Here is a 27,770-nt window from a genome sequence, read left to right as displayed (position 1 = left end):
TGTAAACAGATGCACTTTTGAAATGTGCTTTTATCACGTAGGGATATAAATCCAAATGTCCTCTTGTTAGTTGACATGAATATATACCACACATTTGGCTTAGCAAGATTTTTTTCAATTTGTTTGTAACTTCTTCACTAATTATGGACCTAATGGAAATTACATAGTCTAACTGAAATGTCATCTTAAAAAAAGCATCTTAAAATCTGCCCAACAATTGTTAAAATCATCGGTACATTATGTTACCCAACATTAGAATAACGAATCTGTTTTTGTTTGTGGAGTGCACTAGAAATTAAAACTAACAAAAAAAAATAAAGTGTGCTGTTGGATGAAATGAACAGGTATAATGGAAACCAGCAACCAAACAAATGCAATTCATGTCCTCTTCTTACAGGTGTTCTAGAATCATTAATGCAGCAGGTGAGATTCGTGTCTTCAGACCCCGGGACCGGGATGAGATGGTGAAGAAAGTGATTGAACCCATGGCCTGCGATGGACTGAGAACTATTTGCATTGCATACCGGGACTTCAGCAGCAACCCAGAACCAGACTGGGATAGTGAAAATGACATTTTAACTGACCTGACCTGCATTTGTGTAGTTGGTATTGAAGATCCAGTAAGGCCTGAGGTATGTCACACTTACAAGTTAAAGTGCCTACTATCTGATACTTAAGTGTGAAATAAAAGAAGTGTATTTCCTGAAGTTGTTTATTTTTGTTTAATTTTCTAATTAGTCAAAAGACACAAAACCTTAGGTGCAGACCCTATAACTGAGAAAAGACCTTGATTGTTCAGTTGGCATTATTTAATTATAGCAAAAATAGGGTTATAAGAACTATAGCAAGAAAAAGGTGGCAAGATTTTCATTTTGTCTCAGTGAGTACTTTAGAGGAAGTCAGATCAGAAAAGCTCCCCTTGTGAACGGTCATCTAGAAAATAAGAGAGAAACTTTGCGTTAGGTAATGTGTGAGGGTCCAATATTGAAGTTCTATGAGGAACAGAGATGGGTTCCCTTTGAGAAAATAAGTTGCAGGCATAAGTATGAATTGATATTTGCTTTCAACATAAAATAAATCTACTCTGGAGGAAGTTCTGTTTTCTGTAACAATAATTAACAGCTCTTTGTTACTTTGGCACATCGGTGACTATACTACAGTTGCAAATCCTGGGTTGCCAGATGGCAAGTTGTTTTTAATGTTATGTTTGGATGAAGACAACATTTGTCAAGTGTCTTTTCCAGGGAGAGGTTAGCAACTGAAGGGTTAAAAATCCAAACCTAAAATTCACAGATGTTATTTTGCCACCATATGTAAAAAGTATGTTAGAATCTTCACTCCTGTTGAAATCAATATTAGCGTTGCATGTGTGAAGTGTCTGCAGAATTATACTTTGTCTTTGGCTGATTTGAGCCTTTATTTGAAAACTTAAAAAGAAAATAACTTTTTATATAAAAATAAAATAATAAAACACAGTAAAAAATAGAGGCGCTCTGATGTCATGATAATTAGAATAGTGTTCACTCCCATTAAGACTACAATGTAGGGGATAGGTTAGGGGATGGTTGGTTTGTATCTGATATATTTATATAGTGCTTGATTATTAATCATTAAAAGAAATGGGGGGGATTATTCCCATTTTACGGTTGAGGAAACAGTATAACACAGAGGATAAAGCCAAGATAAATTAGAAATGCTAGGAGTAAAAATAAGGAATTCCCAGCTCCAAGTCACATGCTCAGTCCATTAGATCACACTACTTCTGTGTATAGAACTAATAACTATAATTCATTTTGGAACCTGACCATCCATTGATAATGTTGTTACCCTTTACAAAGGGAGTGGGATTTTGTGTTGAAGGCAGTGGCAATCTGGTGGCAATCTCTCTCCTTCTTGCCCTTACATCCCATTTAATTTGCACGATAGATCTTTTTTAGTAGGTTTTTTAATCATTCTGTTTGAATCCTCCTTGCCTGGATATCAGGTTGGCCGCAACGCTGTATATTTTAGGAAATGCTGTGGGTTTTGTTTGTTTTTTTTTTACTAGAACATCAAATGTACACATTAGGCTGCTCTGAAGGACTATGTGTCAGTCTTATGTTTCCCTGAATGCTGTAATAAAGCCAGTATTTTATATTTCTAACTATAGTAATGCTGTAGAAAAAGCCATCTGTGTGATAAATTCCCTATTTCTGCAGCCATGTGATAAACTACTCACTCATGTGATAAAGCACATTTATTTTATCCATCATCACCTGCACTCTAGCCACTAATCCTTCTGTCCCCAAACCAAACCTGAGATTCCAACTTAAAACAACTTTGATTTTAAAACCAAAACCTTCCTGGTGTGTCATAAAATGTGGAATAGGTAGAAGCAAGAAGTCAAAATGGCATTTCTGACAGTTTAATGGTTTTATTGGGTTTGGGATGACCTGCATGACTCATTTATAGTTAATGCAGGAATCCTGAAAGTCATACATTCAAAACCTTTATACCACGGCTACTAACATGTGTATTCTATTTATAATCTTGGGTTCTAATCACTTTAAAATCTTACGAATCCCTGAGGGGAAAAAACAAAAAACCCACCTTATTTATCGAGTGCAAATAATGAAAATTATTCATATGCCCTACTTCAGATAATGGGATTCTGTGTTCTGGAAGATCAGCTTCTGCTTAGCTGAAATGTTAAATCCTGATATAGTTGGCCGCATTGGGATTAGAACTTGCATATGTAGGTGCATTGATTCACCATGCTTCTTGCATATGCAGTATCATCTGTACTTCAATTAAACTGAAAAGTTTGTTTTCAGATGTTTCTTAGTGGCTTTAAGCACAGGTTTATTTCCATGAAGAATATGCATGATTACACTTCTTTCGTTATAATTCTGTTACAATTCTGTATATTCTGTTGTTTTTACAATTGTAAAAAAATTGTAAAAATTGTAGTCTCTCTAGGGGTCCCAGCTTTCCCCTCACTGATCTACTTCAATGTGTCTGCAACTAGACCAATTCATAAACTCTTAACTTATATTGAGTCTATCAGCCCTGAAACCTCAGGGCTTACGGTCTCCTTTTGTCTCCTTGTTTTTCAGAGGCAGCCTGGCATGAGGCTGTTGTCCTGCTATCTCAGGCCTTTTTGTCTCCCCCCTTTATAGCTGGGCTTGTTTTCTTTATTGGTCACAGCTGTGGGTGCATGTCTCTACGATTGGTAGTCCTGGCAGCTGCTCAGAGGTGTGATCAGCCTTCCTCTCCCTTCTGCCTGTGCTCAGCCTAGGGTTTGTAAATCCCATTACCCCACCCCAGAAAAGATTCTGGCAGCACATCTGCCTGCGGATGTGTAGTCCTCATCTTCCCTAGTAGTCCTGGTAGAATCGAATCCAAAATGACTAAATATCTTAAGTGAAATCTTTGTTACACTGAAACACAGATCTTCCTTTTTTCTTGGCAAAACAAGCTACCTCCCCTGGAGCTAATAACCATAAATTCGATGTCAGACACCATCCCATAGGTGTTACTTCTAATACGAATCATTTTTAAAAATCAAAATATATAGGTTGGATCCTCAACTGGCATGAATTGGCATAATTCTATTTAAGTCAACGGAGCTACTCCAGTTTATACCTGCTAACCATCTGGCGCTGTTTTCTAATGACTCACTGAAAGATCTCTAATGTAAATAAAGGGGGAGCTTTGCCAGTCCTCAAATTCATTTGCCCCATCCCTTCTTCCACGTAGCTTAAATATTTTCCATTTTATTTAAATATTCTTTCAAGGTGTTTTGTCCCTTTTTTGTAGGCATGCTGACTTCATGGTAATTCCATCAGACATCTTTATGGCCAAAGGTGATAAAATTGCTTGGAACTCATTTCTGTCCTTTGTTTTCTGTGCCCTCTCGTTTTAAGGAGTTTGGATGTTGCAAAGAGACTGCAGTTTACCTATGCCTAGCTAATATTTTGTTAGCTTTGTTAACTTTCTTTCTCAGAGTCAGACAAAAGCAAAGGCAATTCCTTGTCCAACTGTGTGGACTAAATCTGAATTCAGTGTTTGTGGGATGCTTTCTTTTCGTATTACTGCAAGCGCTGAAATAGTGTCAAACAAACTCTGGCTTTGATGCATTGTTTATTGATGTTCCCTTGGGGTACTTGTCTATTATAATGGGTACACTTGTTATGTTGATGATGCAGGACCTCATCACTGAAAAAAGCCCATAAAGAAACAGTAGGTAATTATCAAAGGGATATATTACATATTTTTTTCATTCCATTATAGTTTTGGCAGCTTTTAGATGAAATGCAGTGCAGTCAGCATTCGACTTATAGTGCTGGTCACCAAATTGCTTATTCATTGTATAATGAATTGAAGTTTAGTTTCTGATTTTAATTACTGTGGCTAAGCATCTATAACAAGCTAAAACTTTACTTAAAAATATTGCTCATTATCCTTATTATTGCTGACTTTGGAAACCATAATTTCATTGTTTAGTGGTATATTTAGGTGGCACTGTAGTGCAGAGCTCATTTCACCAACTTAAAAATGATTTACATTTCCTAAAATATCTATCTCCCTTGCACCGTTCTGTTAAGAGAAGTATGCTCCCCAAGATGGTGTTTGTTGAAAATCTTTCTGTGCCTGCTCCAGAAAATTACTATGACCACTTTTTATTTAACTGAGAGCGGCGGTTAATTCCCTTTATGCAATTAAAAGATAGGGATAAAAATAGTGTAAAGTAGTCTATGTACTGCTTGATCTTCTGAATTCAGTGATTAAAAAGATTTTCTTGAATGTTAATAAAATATCCTATTCAACAGATAATTATTTTTTTGGCCATTTGTCTTGACCAGAAGCTTTTTCAGAGAATATACTGAGTTCTTGGACTGTGATTTTCCACTGGTCCCCAAAATTTCATAGAGTTTTGTTTTGGCCCATTTCTATAACTCCAATAAAATAATATAGCCTTTGTGATAGGCTCCAGGGTTATTACACTTAAATTAAAAATAGGAGACAACAATGTATATTTTCATAAAGAATTTTAAACAATACAGTGGTTCTGTGCATGAGTGTTACTCATTACTAAAGTGCCCTTAATGTGCATATTACAAATTGATTTTAATTGTTTTTTTCCCTTTAGAATGGGAAATTCTGGGCAATTCTGTTTACCATTGAATTGCAAAAAAAGAATGGTTACCTTACATTACTGGTGGCTCCTCAAGGTGTTCTGTCCAGGTGGATCCCACTCTTGGTGTGCATGTGCCCCATGCACACAAGGTTGAAATTTTTTAATCAGCAGTGTCCACTGACGCATATGCCCTGCAGAGCCTCAAGGGCATAAAAGTGGTCCCATAAAAGTCGTCCTAGCTGCCACTCAGAATATTGAATAAAAATGCACTGTTGCAGTAGGGAAGGAGGGCAGACTGTGAATAAGGCTGGTTGTGGATTTTTTGATTAAATGATTTTTTGTCAGAAAATGCCAATTGATAAAAAATTTTCCCAAAAACCCAAAAATTTTTGTGGGAAAAGTTCTGTTTCAATGAATTTCCTGTTGAAATTTTTTTTGAAAAAAGTTTGAAATTGACATTGAACAGTTCAGTTTTTTTATTTGAAATGACTTTTCAGTTTGAAATTTAAATTAACTTATAACCAAAAAAAAGAGAGGTTTAAAATAAAAAAAATTCAAAATTATTGAAACAAAATATTTTGAATTGATTGAGTGCAAATATTTGTACAGATTTTTCAGTTCATGAAAATGTCAAGATTTTTGACTTTTCAGAATTCTGATTTTACCACTCCCAAGAAGATATACGTCTTGAGAAAAAGGAGTTGATCTTGCCTCTCCTTGCCTGTTTATTAAATACATTGCTGTGGTACGGTCTGCTATGACCTGTGTGGTTTTTCCTTATGAGAGAGGTAGGAAAAATTTGCACATCAGACTTATTGCTCCGAGTTCCAAAACATTTCTCTCTAAATGGGAGTACGAAGGGGGACACAGCCTGAGAGTCTGAATATGATCCAGATGTGCTTCCTAGAGGCATCTATTATCCGTGTCTTGCTGAAGGATGGGGAAATGGAAGGTATGCTGTGACAAGTATTTCGTGCATCATTCCACCAGAGAAGACATGATAGGACTTGTTCCGGATCTGTTACCTGCAAATTCAGCTACTTCTGAAAGGGTTTGAGGTGAAGTTTGGCGTATGGTATTCTGAAAATACATGACGCTACGGGTCCCAGTAACATAAGACAGACTTGAGTGAGATGACTTTCCCAAAATTAAACAATTGTCTAGGTAAGGGTAAACCTGAACACACTGTCTCCTTAAATAGGCAGCTACCATGCAGAGGCATTTTGTGAATACCCTTTGGAGCAGTAGAGGGACCAAAAAGGAGAACTTTGAATTTTTAACATATATCAATTACCACAAAACAGAAATACTTCTTGTGAGCTGGATGCATAGACATATTTACTTGAGCTAAATAAATCATGTCCTTCAAAAGATAATTTCTCCATCACCATCTGGACTTCTTTGGGGATTCCAGGCACAACCAACTTCGGGGTTCTCTTAATTGTGATGCCAGTAGCCATTGATCTTGTGTCAACACCATCCAGTGCTGCTTGTAAAGTTGTTTTAGCAATTAAAGCATACCGAGAAGACTTAAAGAACTGGGAAACTTAAAGGTGTTAAACATTAAAGGTAGTCATACTTGGCTAGAGAAGCCTGGATAGTTGGAGATTCTGACATTTAAACTAGACAAGGAGTCTAGTCTTCCTTCCAAAAAGAGCCAAGTAATTTACCAAGCAAAATCAAACAAAACCATGCATGTCTAGCCTAGTACAGTAGGAAACTAAATGCAGGTAAATCTCACCCTCAGAGATGTTCCAATAAGCTTCTTTCACAGACTACAGAGTAACAGCCATGTTAGTCTGTATTCGCAAAAAGAAAAGGAGTACTTCTGGCACCTTAGAGACTAACAAATTTATTTGAGCATCGGATGCATCCAATGAAGTGAGCTGTAGCTCATGAAAGCTTATGCTCAAATAAATTTGTTAGTCTCTAAGGTGCCACAAGTACTCCCTTTCTTTTCACAGACTAGACTCCTTCCTAGTCTGGGTCCAGCAATCACTCTCACCCCCGTAGTTATTGTCCTTTGTTCCAGTTTCTTTCAGGCATCTCTTTGGGTGGAGAGGCTATTTTTTGAGCCAGCTGAAGACAAAATGGAGAAGTTTACACATCCTTTTATATTTTTTTCTCTTGTGTGCAGAAACCCCTTTGTTCTCCTGTGCAAAATCACAGCAACAAGACGGAGTCTGTAGCCACCTGGGCAAGTCACATGTCTATGAATGATTCAGCTTTTTGCAGGCCAACCCCATTGTTTAGATGTTAGTTTGAATGTTCCCAGGAAAGCTCATATGTGGATTGGCATCTCCCAAAGTCTATTGCTAGTTAAGTACTTCCAATTACTTGAATAACCCCTTCATACTATGTTGATCAAATCTGCCTTATATGCTCCCTACAGCAAACACTTTAGATAAGCATAGAGCCAACAGTCATAACTTCAGATATAAAAATGATACATGCATACAAATAGGATGAATATATTCAATAGATTATAACCTTTGCAAAGATATGGTACATGCCATATCTAGCATAAAACATATTCCAGTTATGTCATATTTACACTCCTAAGCATATATAAGTGTTATGGGGTACAACGTCACATCAGGTATAGAAGGCAAGAAAGATCAGGTTACCAGGAGATCAGGGTAGTGTACCAGGTTATAGACTGCAATCAAATAGCAAAGTTGAGGACAAACTGGGGTTGGAAGCCATAGTTTAGGGTTTGTTGCAAGCAGGGTCAGGAGCAAAGGTGGGCAAGCAGTCAGTGGTGTTCCTCAGACATCTCCCCTTCATGGTTTCCTGGTTTAAATATTGGTATCAGCCAATCAGGGGGCTGTGAGGGCTCCCACTCAGGTCCTGCTGGGCAGTACTACCTGCTGAGTGCAGACTCACATGATCCTCCTAACCTCCTTAATCCCCCTCCATGATCTTCCTAGCCTGTGTGTCCTGTGGTGATTTGGAGGCATCAGCGGCCCAAAATTCCCATGTTCCCAGGTTCTAGCTCAGGGGGTTCTAACACAAGCTCTTTTCAAGGGCGGTTGGGGGGGAGAAATAGATAATTTTAACTTGTCATAGTACATTACAATATTTTGATAGTTCTTTCTAATTTGAATTCTATCATATTATAGTTTCAAGCCAAAAACAAAAGCAATGTTCTTTGTGAAATGTTATATTGTCATAGTCTATTTTATATAATTTCTATAACACTTCCGTTATCGTTCATGCAATGCAGTTTTCCTAATATGCTTGCATCAGATGGTGACAAATTTTCTTCTACTCCAACTGTGTGTGTAAGTGAATCTTTCAAGCCATGTCTTGCACATAGTTAAATTGCTTCTATATCATGACATTAAACATTTCCTGTCCATTAAAAATAACATTTCAATAAAATGCTATAAAATCTAACAGCATTTATTAGACGAGTCCCTCATTTTCTGTGAAATATTGCAGAGTAGAGTTGAGCAAACCTCTTTTGATAAACAAACTAGCAGATCATTTACCCTCTTCACATCTATCACATTTACTATGTATTTTATATTATAGTGAATTACAAGTCCAATAATATTTTTATATACATGCAGATTTATGTCTTATTAACATATTGTTAAGAAAATAGCATTTTAAGTTAGTTTAACCATTTTTAGGATTCTTTTATTGAATGATGGACCCAAGGAATGGGTTGCAACGTGATTTGACAGTTATTTTTTCAATGATCTGAAAACTCTCATTTAATGTGACTGTTGTTAGTGTGTTTTTTGTGAGAAGACTGTTTCTGCTCTCTTATCTCATGGGGAATTATTTCTTGTGAGCAAAAAGTAAAAAATGAATAGTGGTGCTAACAATAAGGAGGTCAACTCTGAAGTCAGAAAAATAGATCAAAGAAAATAGAGTCAGAAAAACATTTTATTTCCAAAGAGTTATTTAACTAATTAATTGAATCCCTCACAATTAATTGTTGATATGGAAAATGTTACAACACATATGTTCATTTCAAAGCATTCAGTAAAATTGCGCCCTTTCAAAATTTCACCAAGAATTTGCCAAAAAACTTCAGATGAGTCCAGGCTCATATTTTTTCCAATCCATTTTTTTAAATATAGTACTAAAACAACGGAGTAATGAGTCATTTAAAAATTGTATTCAAATTACTAAAAACTCTCAGAAGTCCCTAACTAATGGTAAAACAAAAGTTGCCAAAATGTCTTGAAACAGAGTATTTCAGGAAAATAAAACTGCAAAAAACATGTTCTTCTGGGATAGCTCCTTATGAAGGAAATAGCTGACTTTTAGTTAAAGGGTAGTTAGGTGACAGAATTTGCCATTACAGCCCCAAATTGCCATTGTTTCTAGCAGGGACTCCATTAATTTAGCAGAACAAAACCGACAGTATCACACAGAAATGTCACTGTCCGTCAAGAAGAGCTCTGTGTAAGCTTGAAAGCATGTCTGTCTCATCACCAGAAGTTGGTCCAATTAAAGATATTACCTCACCCACCTTGTCACTGCACCTTAAAACATTTTAGAGGAAAAGACAGAAGAGCGAAGAATATTACTATAAATGTGCCTTTTAATTAGCTTAATCTTGGTGGAAGTCATGATTTATCCTGCAAGAAATGGCAAGTCATGGAGCTGTGATAAAATTAATGAAAAGTCATAACTCTGACAACTTGTTCAGGTATTTGTTTTAAAATTAAATAACATTTTAGAGGGAAAGCCTCATTTCCTCTTTTCCTAAGATGCTTCTGGGAGTTAGCACAGGTGAAAATATAGCCTCTACTACTTTCATAAACCTAACCTCATGGATTGCTACAGTTTATTCATATGTAACAATGATGCTTAACCTCTGCTGTACCAAAGGTGTCTCATTGACACCTTTCTTGAAGGGTTTGAGAGCTGTGCCTATTATGAATATGTACATCTCTATCAGATTTATTTTTAAAAAAGCCCACAGCTAATGTAAAAAGCCTGCTTGTGGTTGCATTACCCTCAATAATAAATAGAAATTGTTTGGATGAATTCAACAACAATAAAATCCAGTTATTGATTAGCTTTGACTTTCTCTCTTGCCTGAGAGTTAGTAGGCAGGGACCTTGTTCTGAGTGTTGTATACTCCTATATGTAGATTCACCCATTCAAAAATTATCTTATTTACTCATACTGGTTAATTCTCACACACTTCTATATCTTCATCTCAAGCTGTGCTGTACATCTTTTATGTATTGTTGGGTTAGGTTTTGTACTTAATGTTACATTTAGAAATATTCAAGAAGGCAAGCAACTAAAGCAGCGTCTTGTACCTGTAGAGATCTGTCTCTGAATTTTGCGACAACCTCCCTGAGCCAGGGTTAATGAATCTTATTCACACGTCAATCACTCACCCATTTGCCAACTTGCACCCACTATCTTTTCCATCACATCTCAGTTTGGCCCATTGGTTGTCAGCAGATTCAGATAGAGATTCCTGCATCAGGCTACTTTAAGCTTACATCCAGAAAGCTTTTTCTGCATTCATAGATGCTAGAAGCTTGATTCTTTGTAAATGTAAGCTTAGGTTCTGTGGAAACAGGTTGGAGATGTGTCTGTTGCTACTGCCCACTCAGTCTGCCAATGTAGTCTCTTACCTACATAAATAAAAAAGAAAATATGAGCAATATTTTAAGTATAGTTGCTCTACACAGAGTTAAACTAGACACCACCCACCAACTGTCCAAAAATAAGAATAGCATTATATCTTTTCTTAGATATTATTTTGATGTGCATATGAAACTAGGTTCTGCCTCCGTGAACTTGCTTAATAGAACTGGCATTTCAAATAGAAGCCTTCATTTTCTCTTCTTCACACTGGGACTATCATTTTCCTCCTTTGTGCCCCATATTCTACTTCTGGCTTTCAAACTGTCATTTGAATCTCTCAAATCCAGTAAGTGAGGGAGTCACGTTGTTCAAAACTGCTGCTAAGGTCATTTTAAATTTACAAGCAGGACATATGCAGAATAACAAAACCTGGCAACTCAGTCAATCACTTGGGAGCCACCTACGCAAGTTGTAGATTGCTTATGAGCTTAATTGGTGCTATTTTCCAGTGCTACCACATCTTCAGGTTGACCAAAAGAGGTTTCCAGACCAGACTCACAGGGGGAGGTGGGAATGCTACTTGTAGGTCGTAGGTACATAGGTCATAGGCAGATAAACTTCTGTCCATTATTCATTCTTTTTTCTTACCTGTTAATGCTATTACATTATTTGTACTGACTAAGAGCCATTCTGTAAATGGCAGATATTCTTGACGTATCCTGAAGGTGGAGTAGTTTACTTAGGGCCCATGAAAAGCTCAGATTTATTACTCTTATAGTCCAGCTTTTATTTTAGTGATCTGCATTTGGCTTATCTAGTTATGACCTCTGGTTTACCAGGTAAATGGAAGAGAGGAACAGCACAAATGACCACATGAGCTGTCTCACCCGCCAAGTGAGCATCTGTCTGAATTCCTTTAGAAGCATTAGGCTCATTTCTAATTCTACCATGTTAGTGAATGTTGTTACTTTTTTGGAAGGAAAAATGTCTTTGTAATGATGCAAATGTCAGTGTGTCCCATACTTGCTGCTACACAGGAAGGTGAAAACCCTTGCAATGCATGTAACCAATTGTGCAATGTTGAACATGATGGAAAAAGTCCTTCCCAGCCCCTTTTGTTACTGGTTTATGTCCTGAAGCATGAGATTGGAATATCCTCTTAGTTTACATTGACTTCTAGGATGTTCTTATTTCTACAGTAAAGTTAGAGCATAGCAAATAACATTGGATGTTCAATGATAAATAGTAATGCAGGTACATAAGAACATAAGAATGGCCATACTGGGTCAGACCAAAGGTCCATTCAGCCCAGTATCCTGTCTACCGACAGTGACCAATGCCAGGTGCCCCAGAGGGAGTGAACCTAACAGGTAATGATCAAGTGATCTCTCTCCTGCCATCCATCTCCATTCTCTGACAAACAGAGGCTAGGGACACCATTCCTTATCCATCCTGGTTAATAGCCATTAATGGACTTAATCTCCATGAATTTATCCAGTTCTCTTTTAAACCCTCTTATAGTCTTAGCCTTCACAACCTCCTCAGGCAAGGAGTTCCACAGGTTGACTGTGCGCTGTGTGAAGAAGAACTTCCTTTTATTTGTTTTAAACTTGCTGACCATTAATTTCATTTGGTGGCCCCTATTTCTTATATTATGGGAACAAGTAAATAACTTTTCCTTATTCACTTGCTCCGCACCACTCATGATTTTATATATCTCTATCATATCCCCCCCTTAGTCTTCACTTTTCCAAGCTGAAAAGTCCTAGCCTCTTTAAACTCGCCTCATGTGGGACCCATTCCAAACCCTTAATCATTTTAGTTTCCCTTTTCTGAACCTTTTCTAATGCCAGTATATCTTTTTTGAGATGAGGGGACCATATCTGTCCGCAGTATTCAAGATATGGGAGTACCATGGATTTGTATAAGGGCAATAAGATATTCTCCATCTTATTCTCTATCCCTTTTTTAATTATGCCTAACATCTCGTTAGCTGAATCCCTAACAGACCTAAAAGTTGCAAGTTTTCAACAAAAAAACTTCAAAAACAGACTCCAATGAGAAACCACAGAACTGGAATTAATCTGCAAACTGGACACCATTAAATTAAGCTTGAATAAAGACTGGGAATGGATGTGTCATTACACTAACTAAAAACTATTTCCACATGCTAATTTTCCCCCTACTGTTACTCACACCTTCTTGTCAATTGTTTGAAATGGGCCATCCAGATTATCACTACAAAAGTTTTTTTTTCTCCTGCTGATAATAACCCACTTTAATCGATTGGTCTTGTTAAGAGTTGGTATGGCAACCCCCATTTTTTCATGTTTTCTGTGTGTGTGTGTGTGTGTATATATGTGTGTGTGTGTGCGTGTATCTATCTATCTATCTATATAAAATCTTCCTACTGTATTTTCCACTGCATGCACCTGAGGAAGTGGGCTTTAGCCCATGAAAGCTTATTCTCCAATAAATTTGTTAGTCTCTAAGGTGCCACAAGTACTCCTCATTCTTTCTGCTAATAGAGACTAACACGGCTAGCACTCTGATTCTTGGCTGAGCTATTCCAATGATCAGTGACAGAGACCCTTGCTGTTAAAACATGTACCCCTTATTTCCAGTCTGAATATTCCTAGGTTCGACTTCCAACCATTAGATCTTGTTATGTCTTTATCTGGTAGATTAAAGAGCCCTGAAGTATTAAATGTACTCTCCCTGTATATGTACTTATAGACTATGATCATATCACTTCTTACTTTTTTCTTTCATTACTTTCTCAGAGAGAAGGTTAATTGTTATGAATAGAGCCATGGACTGGTTTTGAGTCCAAAGAAAGTATTATTATTTGCTGGGAAAGCCACTTTTATGTATATCAAGGAGAAAGAGATATCATTTTGATCTTTCACACTTTTACATATTCTTAAAAAATGTCCTTGGGTTGAAAGTTTCTACCATCCAAAATAGTTTCACTACGGTTGTAAAAGTTACAAAATTTCTGTATTTTGAAATATCATTTTTGATGATGCAGTTTGTTAAATTTGATAAAATATGTTACAATTTTGTGTCTAAATTACAAATGTAGTGTTGAATATTCATCAAATAATTGTGTTTTTAAAACAATTTCTGAAGATAATATGTACAATACAATTTAATATTAGTTACATTTCTACTTTAATTTCTGGATTACTAAGAGTTCATTTTATCTGGGCTGGCCAACTGAGTTTAAACATGGATACAGGAAAATATGTATTCCCTTCAGAAAGAATGAGGTGCTTCTCACTTACTAATATTAAGCAATCAACCTTTGTCTCCCACGTTCACCAAAACTACTGCATTGTACAAAAATGCTTTTTACAATAAATTATGTTTAATAAAATGGTCCTCAATGGCCCCTGTCCTTGATGTACATAAAAGTGGCTTTCCCAGCAGATTCTAATACTTTCTTTGGACTCAAAACCAGTTCATAGCTCTATTGATCTTTATAGCAGGCAGTGAATTCAGGGGTTTTAAGCTTAGACTGTGTCTGAAAACAAAGTCTCAAAATTTGGATGTGATAAGACATTTAGGGGCCAATCCTGTGAGGTGCTGACTGATCACTATCTGCAAAGTGCTGAGTGCCCTCTGCTCCCATTAATGTCAACCACAGTGGAAGGTACTCAGTACCTCTCAGGATTTGACCCCAATACACTTTTTCTCAAAGGCTCACTCCTGTTCTAGATCCATATATTTTAATAACATTTCACTCTAGGACCTGGATGCATCTGATGGTTCTTGATAGTGGGGTCATCAGTTACATTCATTTGGTGTACATCCACTCGCACATAGGCTTCATCACTCCACTGTCCTAAATGACTTTGCTAGGGCTTTGAATTCATGAGGTGAATGCTTATTAGGAATTTTGTAACCATCTTGCTTAGCCAAGACCTTTAGAATAAAGAAGAATGGATATGAACTTGAAATGAGTTTTCCTGTGATACTGTGTTATTCACCTACTCCACACAGGGGTGTTTGACTTATTTGTAAAGGACTTTGGGATCCTCTGGGGAAGAGGAACTACATTAGTGCATACTATTTTTATCATTCACTGTGTGGTATAGAGTTGCTCTGTGCACACTCATGAAAAACTGTCCCTTCCGTAGGTTTCATAGTAGCAGCCGTGTTAGTCTGTATTCGCAAAAAGAAAAGGAGTACTTGTGGCACCTTAGAGACTAACAAATTTATTAGAGCATAAGCTTTCGTGAGCTACAGCTCACTTCATCAGAATGCATCCGATGAAGTGAGCTGTAGCTCACGAAAGCTTATGCTCTAATAAATTTGTTAGTCTCTAAGGTGCCACAAGTACTCCTTTTCTTTTTGTCCCTTCCTTAATGAGCTCAAAATGTACTCGGACAATCGAATCAGGATTTTCCTAAAAAGGCAACTCTCCACATCATGACCCCCTCAAAGGGTAACTTTGAGGGAGACAGATCCATTGTTTTTTCTAATACTTTGTGATCATTCTCCTTCTGCTTTTAGGAGTCTTTAAGCAAAAACAGCTGGATGTGCTTACTCAGATTGCTCTACAGTGTTTTGTTTTGAATTTCACTGGCTTGCATTTACATTAATAGGCCAGATGCTATATGGTGAACTTTAAGAACAACATGCTTGCTTTGAGAGTAAGCTTGTTAGGCATGGGCTGTGATTTCTTCTGGTTTTTACAGCACCAACTTCAGGGTTATTACTTAATGAATAATTATTCATAGATTCATAGATACTAAGGTCAGAAGGAACCATTCTGATCATCTAGTCCGACCTCCTGCACAGCGCAGGCCACAGAATCTCACCCACCCACTCCTACGAAAAACCTCACCTATGTCTGAGCTATTGAAGTCCTCAAATGGTGGTTTAAAGACTTCAAGGAGCAGAGAAGCCTCCCTCAAGTGACCCATGCCCCATGCTACAGAGGAGGGCGAAAAACCTCCAGGGCCTCTCCAATCTGCCCTGGAGGAAAATTCCTTCCCGACCCCAAATATGGCGATCAGCTAAACCCTGAGCATATGGGCAAGATTCACCAGCCAGATACTACAGAAAATTCTTTCCTGGGTAACTCAGATCCCATCCATCTAATATCCCACCTCAGGGGATTAGGCCTATTTACCCTGAATATTTAAAAGATCAATTACTTACCAAAATCACAATATGCGATCGTACCATCTCCTCCATAAACTTATCGAGTAGAATTTTAAAACCAGATAGATCTTTTGCCCCCACTGCTTCCCTTGGAAGGCTATTCCAAAACTTCACTCCTCTGATGGTTAGAAACCTTCGTCTAATTTCAAGTCTAAACTTCCTGGTGGCCAGTTTATACCCATTTGTTCTTGTGTCCACATTGGTGCTGAGCTGAAATAATTCCTCTCCCTCTCCTGTATTTATCCCTCCGATATATTTCATGTCACTTCTGTATGCTTCCCTCCTCAACTTTTAACATGCTGATTAGGAAGGGAAATTTTTTCAGCACCTGCATTCTCTTAAGTGCCAGTTTGCATCTAAAAGAGAAACAGGACTAGTTCAGGTATTTCTTAAATTTGTGAAAATTCTGAGCTAGTAAGAGAATCAGAATAAATGATTGCATTAAAACAATAATGTAAACTAGAGTTTGTGTTCATGCAGAGTAACTGGCAAGATTTTCTGCACAAGATGGATACATACAAATACACTTGCCAACTAACAAGTACACTCAGTTGTAAAGAAAAGCCAAAGTTATCTGTAAATACTATTTTAAAAAATTGCAACAAAGGACTACAGCATAGTAAAGACCATCATAAAGACCTGCTAGTAGTAGTCTGCTGCTGCTGAAAATCCATTTCACGTATTTTGTTTTTACACCCCAATCTGGACACATACATGCGCTCTCTCTTCAATTTCAGGAAAGAAATACCAGACCTCAAAATTAATTCATATGCATTTCCTTTTAAAATGGAGAGTGAGTGGATATTCTTGCGTAATTCACAGAGATTGGTACTTCTGAACATAAGGATTTTTTAAGACAGACTAGACATTAAAATTTTTAAATATGTGCTTAAACTTACATTAGCAACAAAAATAGTGGACCCAAGCCTGCCAGCCTGCAAATTACTGATAATCTCAGGAGGAATGTTTGGATTATTGAGAATTGAAGGGGGTAAATTCATCAATCCAGGTGCCATATCAGGTCCATGTCCTCCAGGGAATGGTCCTCCCACACGCTGCAATGCCCTATGAGCATGTTCACCATCAGGATCCTCTTTAATGTTCAGGCTACACGTACCCCTGGTTGAGAACCAGTCTAGCAATTAGACCATGGCACTGGGCGTCAGTTGTTATGGTCCAAGCGACGAGGCACTCAACAATAAGATACCACGCCTATGCGTTTTATGACTCCTGTCCACACTGCGTCGGACTCTGCACTGGATAAATTCTTGTAGAAATAAGTTATTCAGACTAACCTATATCTACTACCCATTACAGCAGACTATGTAAACTTTGTTGGAACATGCATTATTTTCAATAGGTCTACAGCAAGCATAGCATTTTTTTAAGATACCACTATCCAAACTGTCTTATCTTTAAAGGACCGTACTTAATGGTCCTGCAAAGACAGTACAGTACATGATAGACCAGGGAATGAAAACTGCGGTGTTGGTGTTTTAAAATGAATATCTCTAACCGGCTTATCTCCATTCTCTCTAGCTGTAAAAGGGTGCTAACTGATTGTATTGATCCAATATTTACAATAATTCCAAAAAACAAACTAAAAACCATGTTGCATATTTTTCCTATCTCTCTACAGCATATTGATTTTCACTTAATTACCTAATACTGAAACTTTTCTTTTTTTCTGAATGACCTCCCAGATGACAATCAAAGAACAATCATTTATTGTGCTAGAAATGCCCATGACTCTACTGCATGGCCAGGAAGGTTTGGATGTATTTAGTGTCTATACATTCTTGTAGAATTTTCCTGAGCTTTAATTAATAAGTTGAATAATAAATAATATATGGGAGCACATTGTGCACAGCTGGAATAATGAAGTCGCATTTCTGCATGAGTTTTTGATACTGAATATCATTTGGTAGTACATCATGACAACTGGGTATTTATAGCAAATTTATTAATATTTAGGCAGCTTCTCTGGGCTCTTCTTCAGCATTTCCTGAAGCCCTGTCAACTTATTTTCCACTAGAAGCAAGAGACTGATCAAAAGTAATAGAGCATTTGTGCTGTTTAATATCTGAAAAGTGCAGTTACCTAATTAAAATGTTTCTGTCCTAAGTAATGAAAGTCTTTTTGCAACATATGTCATGGACTTTGGAAAAGAAGCATCTCTTTATTAAATAAAAATAGCTGCTAAGATGAAGAAATGTACAATGAAAAAAAGTCAGATCTCATTTCCAGAGAATCATGTTTTATCTCAATGTACTTTGTTTTGGCTGTCTTTATCAGCCAAATCATGGTCTTGCAGCTCCTCTGCTGTGGAGAAATGTAATGTTGTGTGAACTGGCATAAGGAGCTCTAGGTGGATCTTCCACTCTGGGAGAGCCACTAAGCCCTGCCTCCTCCTCAGGGAGCGGGGGGAGTGCAGTCCCAGATTTTTAAGGATGATGGAGATTCCATAAACATGCACGGAGCCTTCTAAATGCATGCGGGAGGGGTTGATCTCCTCAGCTGAGTGATACCACGGAGCAATAGTACTTGCAGAAAATGCCAAAACAGAGTTGTCAGAAGGAAGAGCTTGCATCAAAAATCTAATCTGGGGGAGGGAGAGTAGGGGGCCATTCTAGACTCCTCTCTCCTAATACCCCAAGACTAGAGGTAGGGGTCTTTAGTAGTAAGTGGGCTCCATCCCCTTTGTCGAGCTCCACTTCTCCCTGTGATGCCTCCCACCAGTATGTTTGCTTCTGAAATAGCACGACATCCTCAGGATCTATCAGGCTGGTGCTGAGTCATCGTAGACGGAAGGAATGGGCAAATCAGCTTCTCTATTCCTGCATAGTCTAGCCAGCCTTTAGCTGTATGTCATTTCACCACTACAGAAACCATTGTTCCAAAAGTATATTTAATGATGTACCACTTTTTAAACCTTTGCATAAAATTCCAGCTATTTTGATGACATAAATAGAGGATGTGCGGCTGATGGGGTTCCATGCACCCCTGTGTTTATTCTTTGTACACAATGAGTCTTCAACACTGAAGAAAAATATATATGCCAGATATTTAGTGCAAATTTATTTTTGCACTTTGCAAGGCACAGGGGATTGACTGGAGAATGCCTAGACACACACACACACAGAACCACACTGCTATGCACCACTTAGTCTATGCAGGAGAAGAGCCTTGATCCCAACCATATACAGAGATTTTCAGAGGTGAGACTCCCCATTTTGCAGCATCAGGATTCCCCTCCACAAGATAATGGGTGGATAGGGAACTTGGTGGCCCTCAAATCAAGGTCAGTCAATCCTATGAATCCATGTGGCATTTGGTTGCCAAGCATGATTAGATACAGACGCAGCATATTTCTGCATACTAGCCTTAAAGTTAGTGTGGTGATACTCAGACATGTATGTATGTATGTATGAAACAAATGATAAAACTCCCTTCGATGGTGCATGGTTGTTTTTTTGTTTTTGATTTGGAAACTTCACATTCAAAAATGAAGCTAGGAGGCAGGCTCCTCTATGGGCAGGAGTTAAGCGGGAGGATTCTGCTAACGCATGTGAAACTACAGCTTTACTTCGGAGTTTCTTGGTTTTCTACTTTGTTTTGACTCAAATGTTCTGAAAAAAAAAATAGCAATCCCTGAAACCGTTGATATGTACTTGCAATTTTAATTCAATGTAGCCAAGATTTGTTGGGGCAGAATATATGTAATAACATCATCGCTCATATGAAGAACGGATATATTAATTGTAAATCATTTTAGAAAAATAACTGCAATGTATTTAGTTCATCCTTACAAATCAATACATTTTTATTAAAAATTGTTTGTTTACCAATGTGTCATATCTGAGGAGAACACAGAAGGAAAAAAGAAGGAAGGAATGGTGTTCTTGTTGGATCAAATGGAGCATTCCATTTTGAAACCTGAGTCTCAGCAGGCTGCGCCTCCATACTAAGGCTTAAGTCAGCTGCAAACTACTCCTTTTTAGTAAAAACTAGGGGTAGCTTATAGGGCTTCGGGCAAGTTGTGAGAGTATCTTTCAGATGGGCAGTTTAGATATTCCTGATCTGTGTCATGATTTTGTTCATGATTTATAAGTCCTATTTTTATCTCTAGGATTGTTCACCTTTAAAAAATATGACAATTTAAAAATTTAAATTTAAAAAGCCATATGTATATTGTACTGTGTTTATAGGTCCCAGAAGCCATAAGAAAGTGCCAGCGAGCTGGAATTACAGTCCGCATGGTAACTGGGGACAACATCAATACAGCTCGTGCCATCGCAATAAAGTGTGGAATTCTTCATCCAGGAGACGACTTTCTCTGCATAGAGGGAAAGGAGTTTAACAGGAGGATCCGAAACGAGAAGGGAGAGGTAATTCATGAATTGAATATAAAGTAACTTTTTCCGATGTTATGTTTCATAAACTATAGTGAAGGATGGAGGAACACACTGTATTTCTCTTCTATTGTGATGTCCCTCACTTCAGTAGACAACGACCAGCCCGACAGCCTGACCGGAGGGATGGTTCGACTTCCAGCATTACTACTTTGTTATTTCAAATGCCTCTGGTAAACTAGTATGTTACATTTAACTTTTCTGAGAGTTATCTAATCAGTAACACTGTCACATTTGTGCTAACCCAGTTGAGGTCTTTTCTGAACCATGATATCAGATTGTTTCAAAAAGTAGAAATTCAGAAAAGTTCTTTAACCCTCCACCCCCCAACTAACGAACCAAAAAACTCCCCAAAAACCCAACAACAGGACTCTCAGAGTTCACTAGCAACTGGCAGCCATACGAAGTCAGCCTCTAAATGCTGCTGCTTAGCTGGAGCTCTGCCTTCTTGCATCGAGTCTCATTTAAAATGTGGCTCCATTCTCAGATGAGACTACATAAGTGGTTACACCCAAGCACACCTACTGAGACAACATGAGGGCAGAACTGTCAGACAATGGAGTTTGCTTGTGGGACACTGAGGGCACAATCTGGCCTGCAGAACCTTTTCTCTTGGTGATGATGTGTGAGATGAAGAACTCAGCTGGATTTCCAGATCCCAGCTAGAGTTGGCAAGGCTAGTGAACAGAAACATCTTTCTACTTGTAGACTGAGCACATTCAATCTGGGAGCCCTTGAGACACTGCAGATATAGAACTCCACCTTGCTACTTTTAGAGTCAGATTTTGGAGTGGAGTCAGGGCCGGATTAAGACCTTTAGAGGCCCTAAGCACTGAAAAGTTTATGGTGCCCTCCCAATATGTAATTCAAAATAAAAACAATACTGTACCGTAAAATAAAATTTTATTTTTCAAAATGACAAAAACTTACATGTATGCTGAAATTAAAATAGCTTCTTTCTAGATTTTCTGATTGCAAAATTCTGGATAAGTTCATTGAAGCTGACTCGACGAAGCATGTCCGCTTCCATACACAATAGGGAAAGTGAATCAAGTCTGTCCTGACACATTGTTGTTCTCTGAGGGTTTTTATTCTTTTCAGCTGAGAAAAGAGTTGCAGAGCAGTTAGTAATCATCAGTGTTAGAAAAATATGTAGTGCGATCTCTACATTTGGAAATACACATTGTATTCCGTCTTTCAGTATTGTGTCATGAGGATCAATGTGACTGAATTTCATTTTTCCTGTTTCATTAAACTTTCGCGCATATAACAGTGGAACTGCCGTACTTCTCCACAGAGATTCATGTTCAAGTCAACAGGGTATGAGTCAACTAGCTTTTGGGAACCTTGTGAATATTGTTCGTCAGATATCGTTTAGAAAAGAAAATCTACTTGATACTACTTTGTACACTTCACCTCTCCTCTTCATATGAGCTTCAAGTGTATCAATTATAGCGTAGTAAGTAGATATGCGAAATTTGTCTCTAGGATTCAATGCTGTTTCTGTTACACTATCATTTGCTTGTTTTTTCCTGATTCGCTTGCGGGACTGGGCTTCTTTGTAGTTAGTATCAGGCAAGATGTCTTTTGATATGTCTTCAAATCTTTCAAAATCATTCCTCAAAGTGTGTAAGTGGTCTGCTAATGATTGACAGAGGTCTGCACATGTTTTCAAATCCAATTCTTTTTCTTGGAGAGCTTGACTTGTGTGGTAAAAGTGTTGTAAAATTTCATTCCACATGGTCAACATGAATACAAACTCTAGTTCTTGCATCTTGTTTGCAATGTTTTCTGCCTCTCGTATAGTTTCTCCCTTTTGTGATTGGTCTTCAGCTATATTTTCTAATGCATCCACAATCTTTGAGTAGGACTCCAGAATTGCACTTGTTGCCACTGCATGTGCCTCCCAGCGAATATTAGAAAGAGCGATCATTGCCCAAATATGTTTTAAGAACTGCCCATCGGTGCGTTGAGGCAGAGAAAAATGTATAAAGTAACTGGACTGTTGAGAAGAAACTTACTGCCACCTGACAACAATCAACAGCACTGCGGCCAACAAGATTGAGAGTGTATGAATGGTATGAATATGGCATATTTGTTCTGTTCTAAAAGCTTCTTCTGCATTCCTTGATAACGCCCTGACATGTTGGCAGCGTTGTCATAAGATTGACCTATGCACTTTGAGAAATCTATTTTGCAAACTTGGCACAGATAGTCCAGTACTTGATTTGCCATTTCTTCACCAGCGTGGCTTTTCAAATTGAGGAATGTTATAAATCGTTCAACTGGTTTTCCAGCTGTGGGAGACACATATCTTAGTACAATACTCAATTGATCAATATGTGAAAGATCACGTGTAGAGTCGACAGATAAACTGAAGTACCCAGAAGTACTTATTTCACCCACTAAAGCTGAACAAACTTTGTCACCCATTAGATCAATGAGTTCATCACATATTGTCTTGGATAAGTATGATGGGTTACCTTTGCCAGCATTCCCATATTTTGAGGTATAGCCTGCTAAAAATGGGTCAAATTGAGCCACAAGCTCCAACAAGAATACAACTCAGAAGAATATATCAATAATAAAACATAAATTTATTGCAATACATGACAGGATCTGCTTTCCTCGCATTATTTCGATCTACGTTAGTAGGACGCCCCTCTGGTTTAGGTGGGGATAAGCAATAAAAAGAGAACAGAAAAATGGAGGAAGAGTATGTAGTGGAGTGTAAGGAAGTCTAACAAAGTTCTGATTTTTCCCATGATGACTACTTCGATGCTTTTTTGAAATATCAAATATCAATTTTTTTTAAAAAAAAATCTCATTATTTTGGCGCCCCCTGCTTTGCTGGTGCCCTAAGCATGTGCTTAGTCTGCCTATTGGGTAATCCAACCCTGAGTGGAGTGATTCTGTAAGGCAATAAAAAGGCCACTTCTGTCCCTACGGTGAATCCTACCTACTTCAGCCAGCAATCAAGGCAATTCAGTAAGACAGTGTGGGGAACTCAGTGTCTCATGGCCCTACCTACCCTACCAGTAGTGCAGGCTTTTACCATCATTTAGCTGGTCATTTCGGAGAGAGGTGGCTCCAGATTACCAGTATAGGGGCTGATTCTCCTTTCATACCAGTTTTGAGTGTGAAAAGTGAAAACTTTGCTAGGCAGGAAAACATAGATCCAGATTTGCTTACGACAGGCTGATGATTGTATTATTATTTTCAGGTTGAGCAAGAACGTATTGACAAGATCTGGCCAAAACTACGAGTACTTGCTCGCTCATCTCCCACGGACAAACACACTTTGGTGAAAGGTGAGTGCAAATAATTCATGTGTGCGTGAGTATTTATAATAGCCATCGTTGTCTAATAGTATCACCTACTGTACTTGTTTTTGATATTACAATCCAGATACACAGCAATGTACTGTTGGTAGGGCAGAGTGGAGGGAGGAAGAGGAGGAGCCAGGAGTTCGCTGTGTTGTTTCTCATGTCACAATTGTTTCACTCATCAGAGAGTTAGGCCAGGCCAGGTCTGGGCTAGAAACTTTGGCTAGTAGAGCAAGTGTTGGTCAGGGGTGTGATTGTTTAACAACATTTCTCTACTGGGAAAAGCCCTAATATTGATGCAGTTATGCCAGTATAAAAAAATGGAGGTTAGGGACAGGGTCCAGAGTGACCTAGACAGATTGGAGGATTGGGCCAAAAGAAATCTGATGAGGTTCAACAAGGACAAGTGCAAAGTCCTCCACTTAGGAAGGAAGAATCCCATGCACCATTACAGGATGGGGACCAACTGTCTAAGCAGCAGTTCTGCAGAAAAGGACCTGGGGATTACAGTGGACGAGAAGCTGGGTATGAGTCAGCAGTGTGCCCTTGTTGCCAAGCCCAATGGCATATTGGGCTGTATTAGTAGGAGCATTGCCAGCAGATCGAGGGAATTGATTGTTCCCCTCTATTCGGCACTGGTAAGGCCATGCCTGGAGTATTGTGTTCAGTTTTGGTCTGCCCACTACAGAAGGGATCTGGAGAAATTGGAGAGCACAGTGAAAATAATTAGGGAGCTAGGGCACATGACTTACCAGGAGAGGCTGAGGGAACTGTGGTTATTTAGTCTGCAAAAGAGAAGAGTGAGGGGGGATTTGAGAGCAGCTTTCAACTACCTGAAGGGGGGTTCCAAAAAGGATGGAGCTAGGCTGTTCTCAGTGGTGGCAGATGACAGAACAGAAGCAATGGTCTCAAGTTGCAGTGGGGGAGGTCTAGGTTGGATATTAGGAAACACTATTTCACTTGGAGGGTGGTGAAGCACTGGAATGGATTGCCTAGGGAGGTGGTGGAATCTCCATCCTTAGAGATTTTTAAGGCCCGGCTTGACAAAGCCCTGGCTGGGATGGTTTAGTTGGGGTTGGTTCTGATTTGAGCAGCGGATTGGACCAGGTGACCTCCTACGGTCTCTTCCAACCCTAATCTTCTATGATTCTATGAAATGTTTTTGTGTAGAGCTTATTTTGTTTGAGAAAGCGAGCAATAAAATGCATTCTTTTGCTCGTATAAGCTGTGTCTACACTAGGAGGGTTTGCAACTATAGTTACACCAGCAAGCCCTTTCCAGTGTTGACAAGGCTTTAGTGATAAGGTAGAAACAGAGGGAAATATGGGGGAGGTGAGGAGAAATGTGTGAGAGAAGAGAGAAGGGAAGGGAGGGGAGAGAAAACTCAACAAAAATGGGGGTTTTTTGTTTTGTTTGGGTTTGGCTATACAACAAAATTAGGTCGAATTTATAGAAGTCGGTTTTTTAGAAATCGTTTTTATATAGTCGATTGTGTGTCCCCCCCCACAAAACGTTCTAATTGCATTAACTTGGTGGAGTGCTTCCACAGTACTGAGGCTAGCATCGACTTCCAGAGTGTTTCACTGTGGGTATCTATCCCACAGTTCCCGCAGTCTCCACCACCCATTGGAATTCTGGGTTGAGATCTCAATGCCTGATGGGGCAAAAAACATTGTCTCAGGTGGTTCTGGGTACGTCGTCAGGTCCTCCATCCATGAAAGCAACAGCAGACAATCGTTTTGCACCTTTTTTCTTGAGTTACCTGTGCAGACGCCATACCACGGCAAGCATGGAGCCCGCTCAGCTAACTATCATCGTATGTCTCCTGGGTGCTGGCAAACGCGGTACTGCATTGCTACACAGCAGCAGCAACTCATTGCCTTGTGGCAGCAGACGGTGCAATAGGCCTGAAAACCATTGTCATTGTGTCCGAGATGCTCCTGGCCGCCTCGGTAAGGTCGGTCAGGAGCGCCTGGGCAGACATGGGTGCAGGGACTAAATTAGGAGTGACTCGACCAGGTCATATTCTTTAGTCCTGCAGGCAGTCCTATTGTACCATCTTCTGCTGGGCAGGCAGGAGATGAGGATGGCTAGCAGCTCTACTGCACCATCTGCCGCCAGCCAAAGATGTAAAAGATAGATGGAGTGGATCAAAACAAGAAATAGACCAGATTTGTTTTGTATTCATTTGCTACCCCATCCATCCCTCCAGCCATCCCTCCGTGAAATCAACGGCCGACAATCGTTTTGGTGAGATCTGTCAGGGACACCTTGAAAACTTGAATGGAGATTCAGTCCTGCTTGAAATACCAGAGGGAGGGATAGCTTAGTGGATTGAGCATTGGCCTGCTAAACCCAGGGGTTTGAGTTCAATCCTTGAGGGGGCCATTCTGTGTGACAGTTGTTTTTGTTTCTCCTTGATGTAAAGCCACGCCCTTTGTTGATTTTAATTCCCTGTAAGCCAACCCTGTAAGCCATGTTGTCAGTCGCCCCTCCCTCCGTCAGAGAAACAGCAGACAATCGTTCCACACCTTTTTTCTGTGCAGACGCCATACCATGGCAAGCATGGAGCCCGCTCAGATCACTTTGGCAAGTAGGAGCACATTAAACACCACGTGCATTATCCAGCACTGTATGCAGCACCAGAACCTGGCAAAGCGAAACCAGGCAAATAGGTGACGTCAGTGTGGTGACAAGAGTGATGAGGACATGGACAGACTTCTCTCAATGCATGGTCCCTGGCAATGTGGGCATCATGGTGCTGATGGGGCAGGTTCATGCGGTGGAACGCTGATTCTGGGCCCAGGAAACAAGCAGAGAGTGGTGGGACCACATAATGTTGCAGGTCTGGGACGATTCCCAGCGGCTGCGAAACTTTTGCATGTGTAAGGGCACTTCCATGGAACTTTGTGACTTGCTTTCCCCTGCCCTGAAGCACATGAATACCAAGATGAGAGCAGCCCTCACAGTTGAGAAGCGAGTGGCAATATCCCTGTGAAAGCTTGCAACGCCAGACAGTTACCTGTCAGTCAGGAATCAATTTGGAGTGGGCAAATCTACTGTGGGGGCTGCTGTGATGCAAGTAGCCAACGCAATCAAAGATCTGCTGATATCAAGGGTAGTGATCCTGGGAAATGTGCAGGTCATAGTGGATGGCTATGCTGCAATGGGATTCCCTAGCTGTGGTGGGGCCATAGACGGAACCCATATCCCTATCTTGGCACCGGAGCACCAGGCTGGCGAGTACATAAACCGCAAGGAGTACTTTTCAATAGTGCTGCAACCACAGGTGGATCACAAGGGACGTTTCACCAACATCAACGTGGGATGGCCGGGAAAGGTACATGACGCTCTCCTCTTCAGGAACACTGGTCTGTTTCAAAAGCTGCAGGAAGCGACTTTATTCCCAGACCAGAAAATAACGGTTGGGGATGTTGAAATGCCTATAGTTATCCTTGGGGACCGGCCTACCCCTTAATGCCCTGGCTCATGAAGCCATACACAGGCAGCCTGGACAGTAGTCAGGAGCTGTTCAACTACATGCTGAGCAAGTGCAGAATGGTGGTAGAATGTGCACGTGGACTTTAAAAGCGCACTGGCACAGTTTCCTGACTCGGTTAGACCTCAGCGAAACCAATATTCCCACTGTTATTACTGCTTGCTGTGCACTCCACAATATCTGTGAGAGTAAGGGGGAGACGTTTATGGTGGGGTGGGAGGTTGAGGCAAATCGCATGGCCACTGGTTACGTGCAGCCAGAAGAGCACAGGAGGGTGCGGTGCGCATCAGAGAAGCTTTGAAAACCAGCTTCATGACTGGCCAGGCTACAGTGTGAAAGTTCTGTTTGTTTCTCCTTGATGAACCCCCCCCCCCCTTGGTTCACTCTACTTCCCTGTAAGCTAACCAACCTCCCTTCCTCCCTTCGATCACCACTTGCAGAGGCAATAAAGTCATTGTTGCTTCACATTCATGCATTCTTTATTAATTCATCACACAAATAGGGGGATAACTACCAAGGTAGCCCAGGAGAGGTGGTGGAGGAGGGAAGGACAAGGCCACACAGCACTTTAAAAGTTTAAAACTTTAAAACTTATTGAATGCCAGCCTTCTGTTGCTTGGGCAATCCTCCGGGGTGGAGTGGCTGGGTGGCCAGAGGCCCCCCCACCACGTTCT

General features: G+C 39.5%; 1 protein-coding gene across 9 annotated transcripts in view; it reads left to right on the top strand.

Annotated features, from left to right (window-relative positions):
• Window positions 1–27,770, top strand: part of ATP2B2 (ATPase plasma membrane Ca2+ transporting 2) — a 757,867-nt gene that overhangs the window by 666,760 nt on the left and 63,337 nt on the right. For all 9 annotated transcript variants that reach the window (XM_038410886.2, XM_043518690.1, XM_043518694.1 and 6 more), the window contains 3 exons: window positions 398–632; window positions 20,068–20,247; window positions 23,495–23,582. In XM_038410886.2, the coding sequence (XP_038266814.1) occupies window positions 398–632; window positions 20,068–20,247; window positions 23,495–23,582 (503 nt within the window). The remainder of the gene's footprint in view (window positions 1–397; window positions 633–20,067; window positions 20,248–23,494; window positions 23,583–27,770) is intronic.

Source organism: Dermochelys coriacea, chromosome 7, assembly GCF_009764565.3.
Source record: "Dermochelys coriacea isolate rDerCor1 chromosome 7, rDerCor1.pri.v4, whole genome shotgun sequence".
Lineage (NCBI taxonomy): Eukaryota > Metazoa > Chordata > Testudines > Dermochelyidae > Dermochelys > Dermochelys coriacea.
Note: the sequence above shows the minus strand (reverse complement) of the source record. Positions and strands in the feature narration are given on the sequence as shown.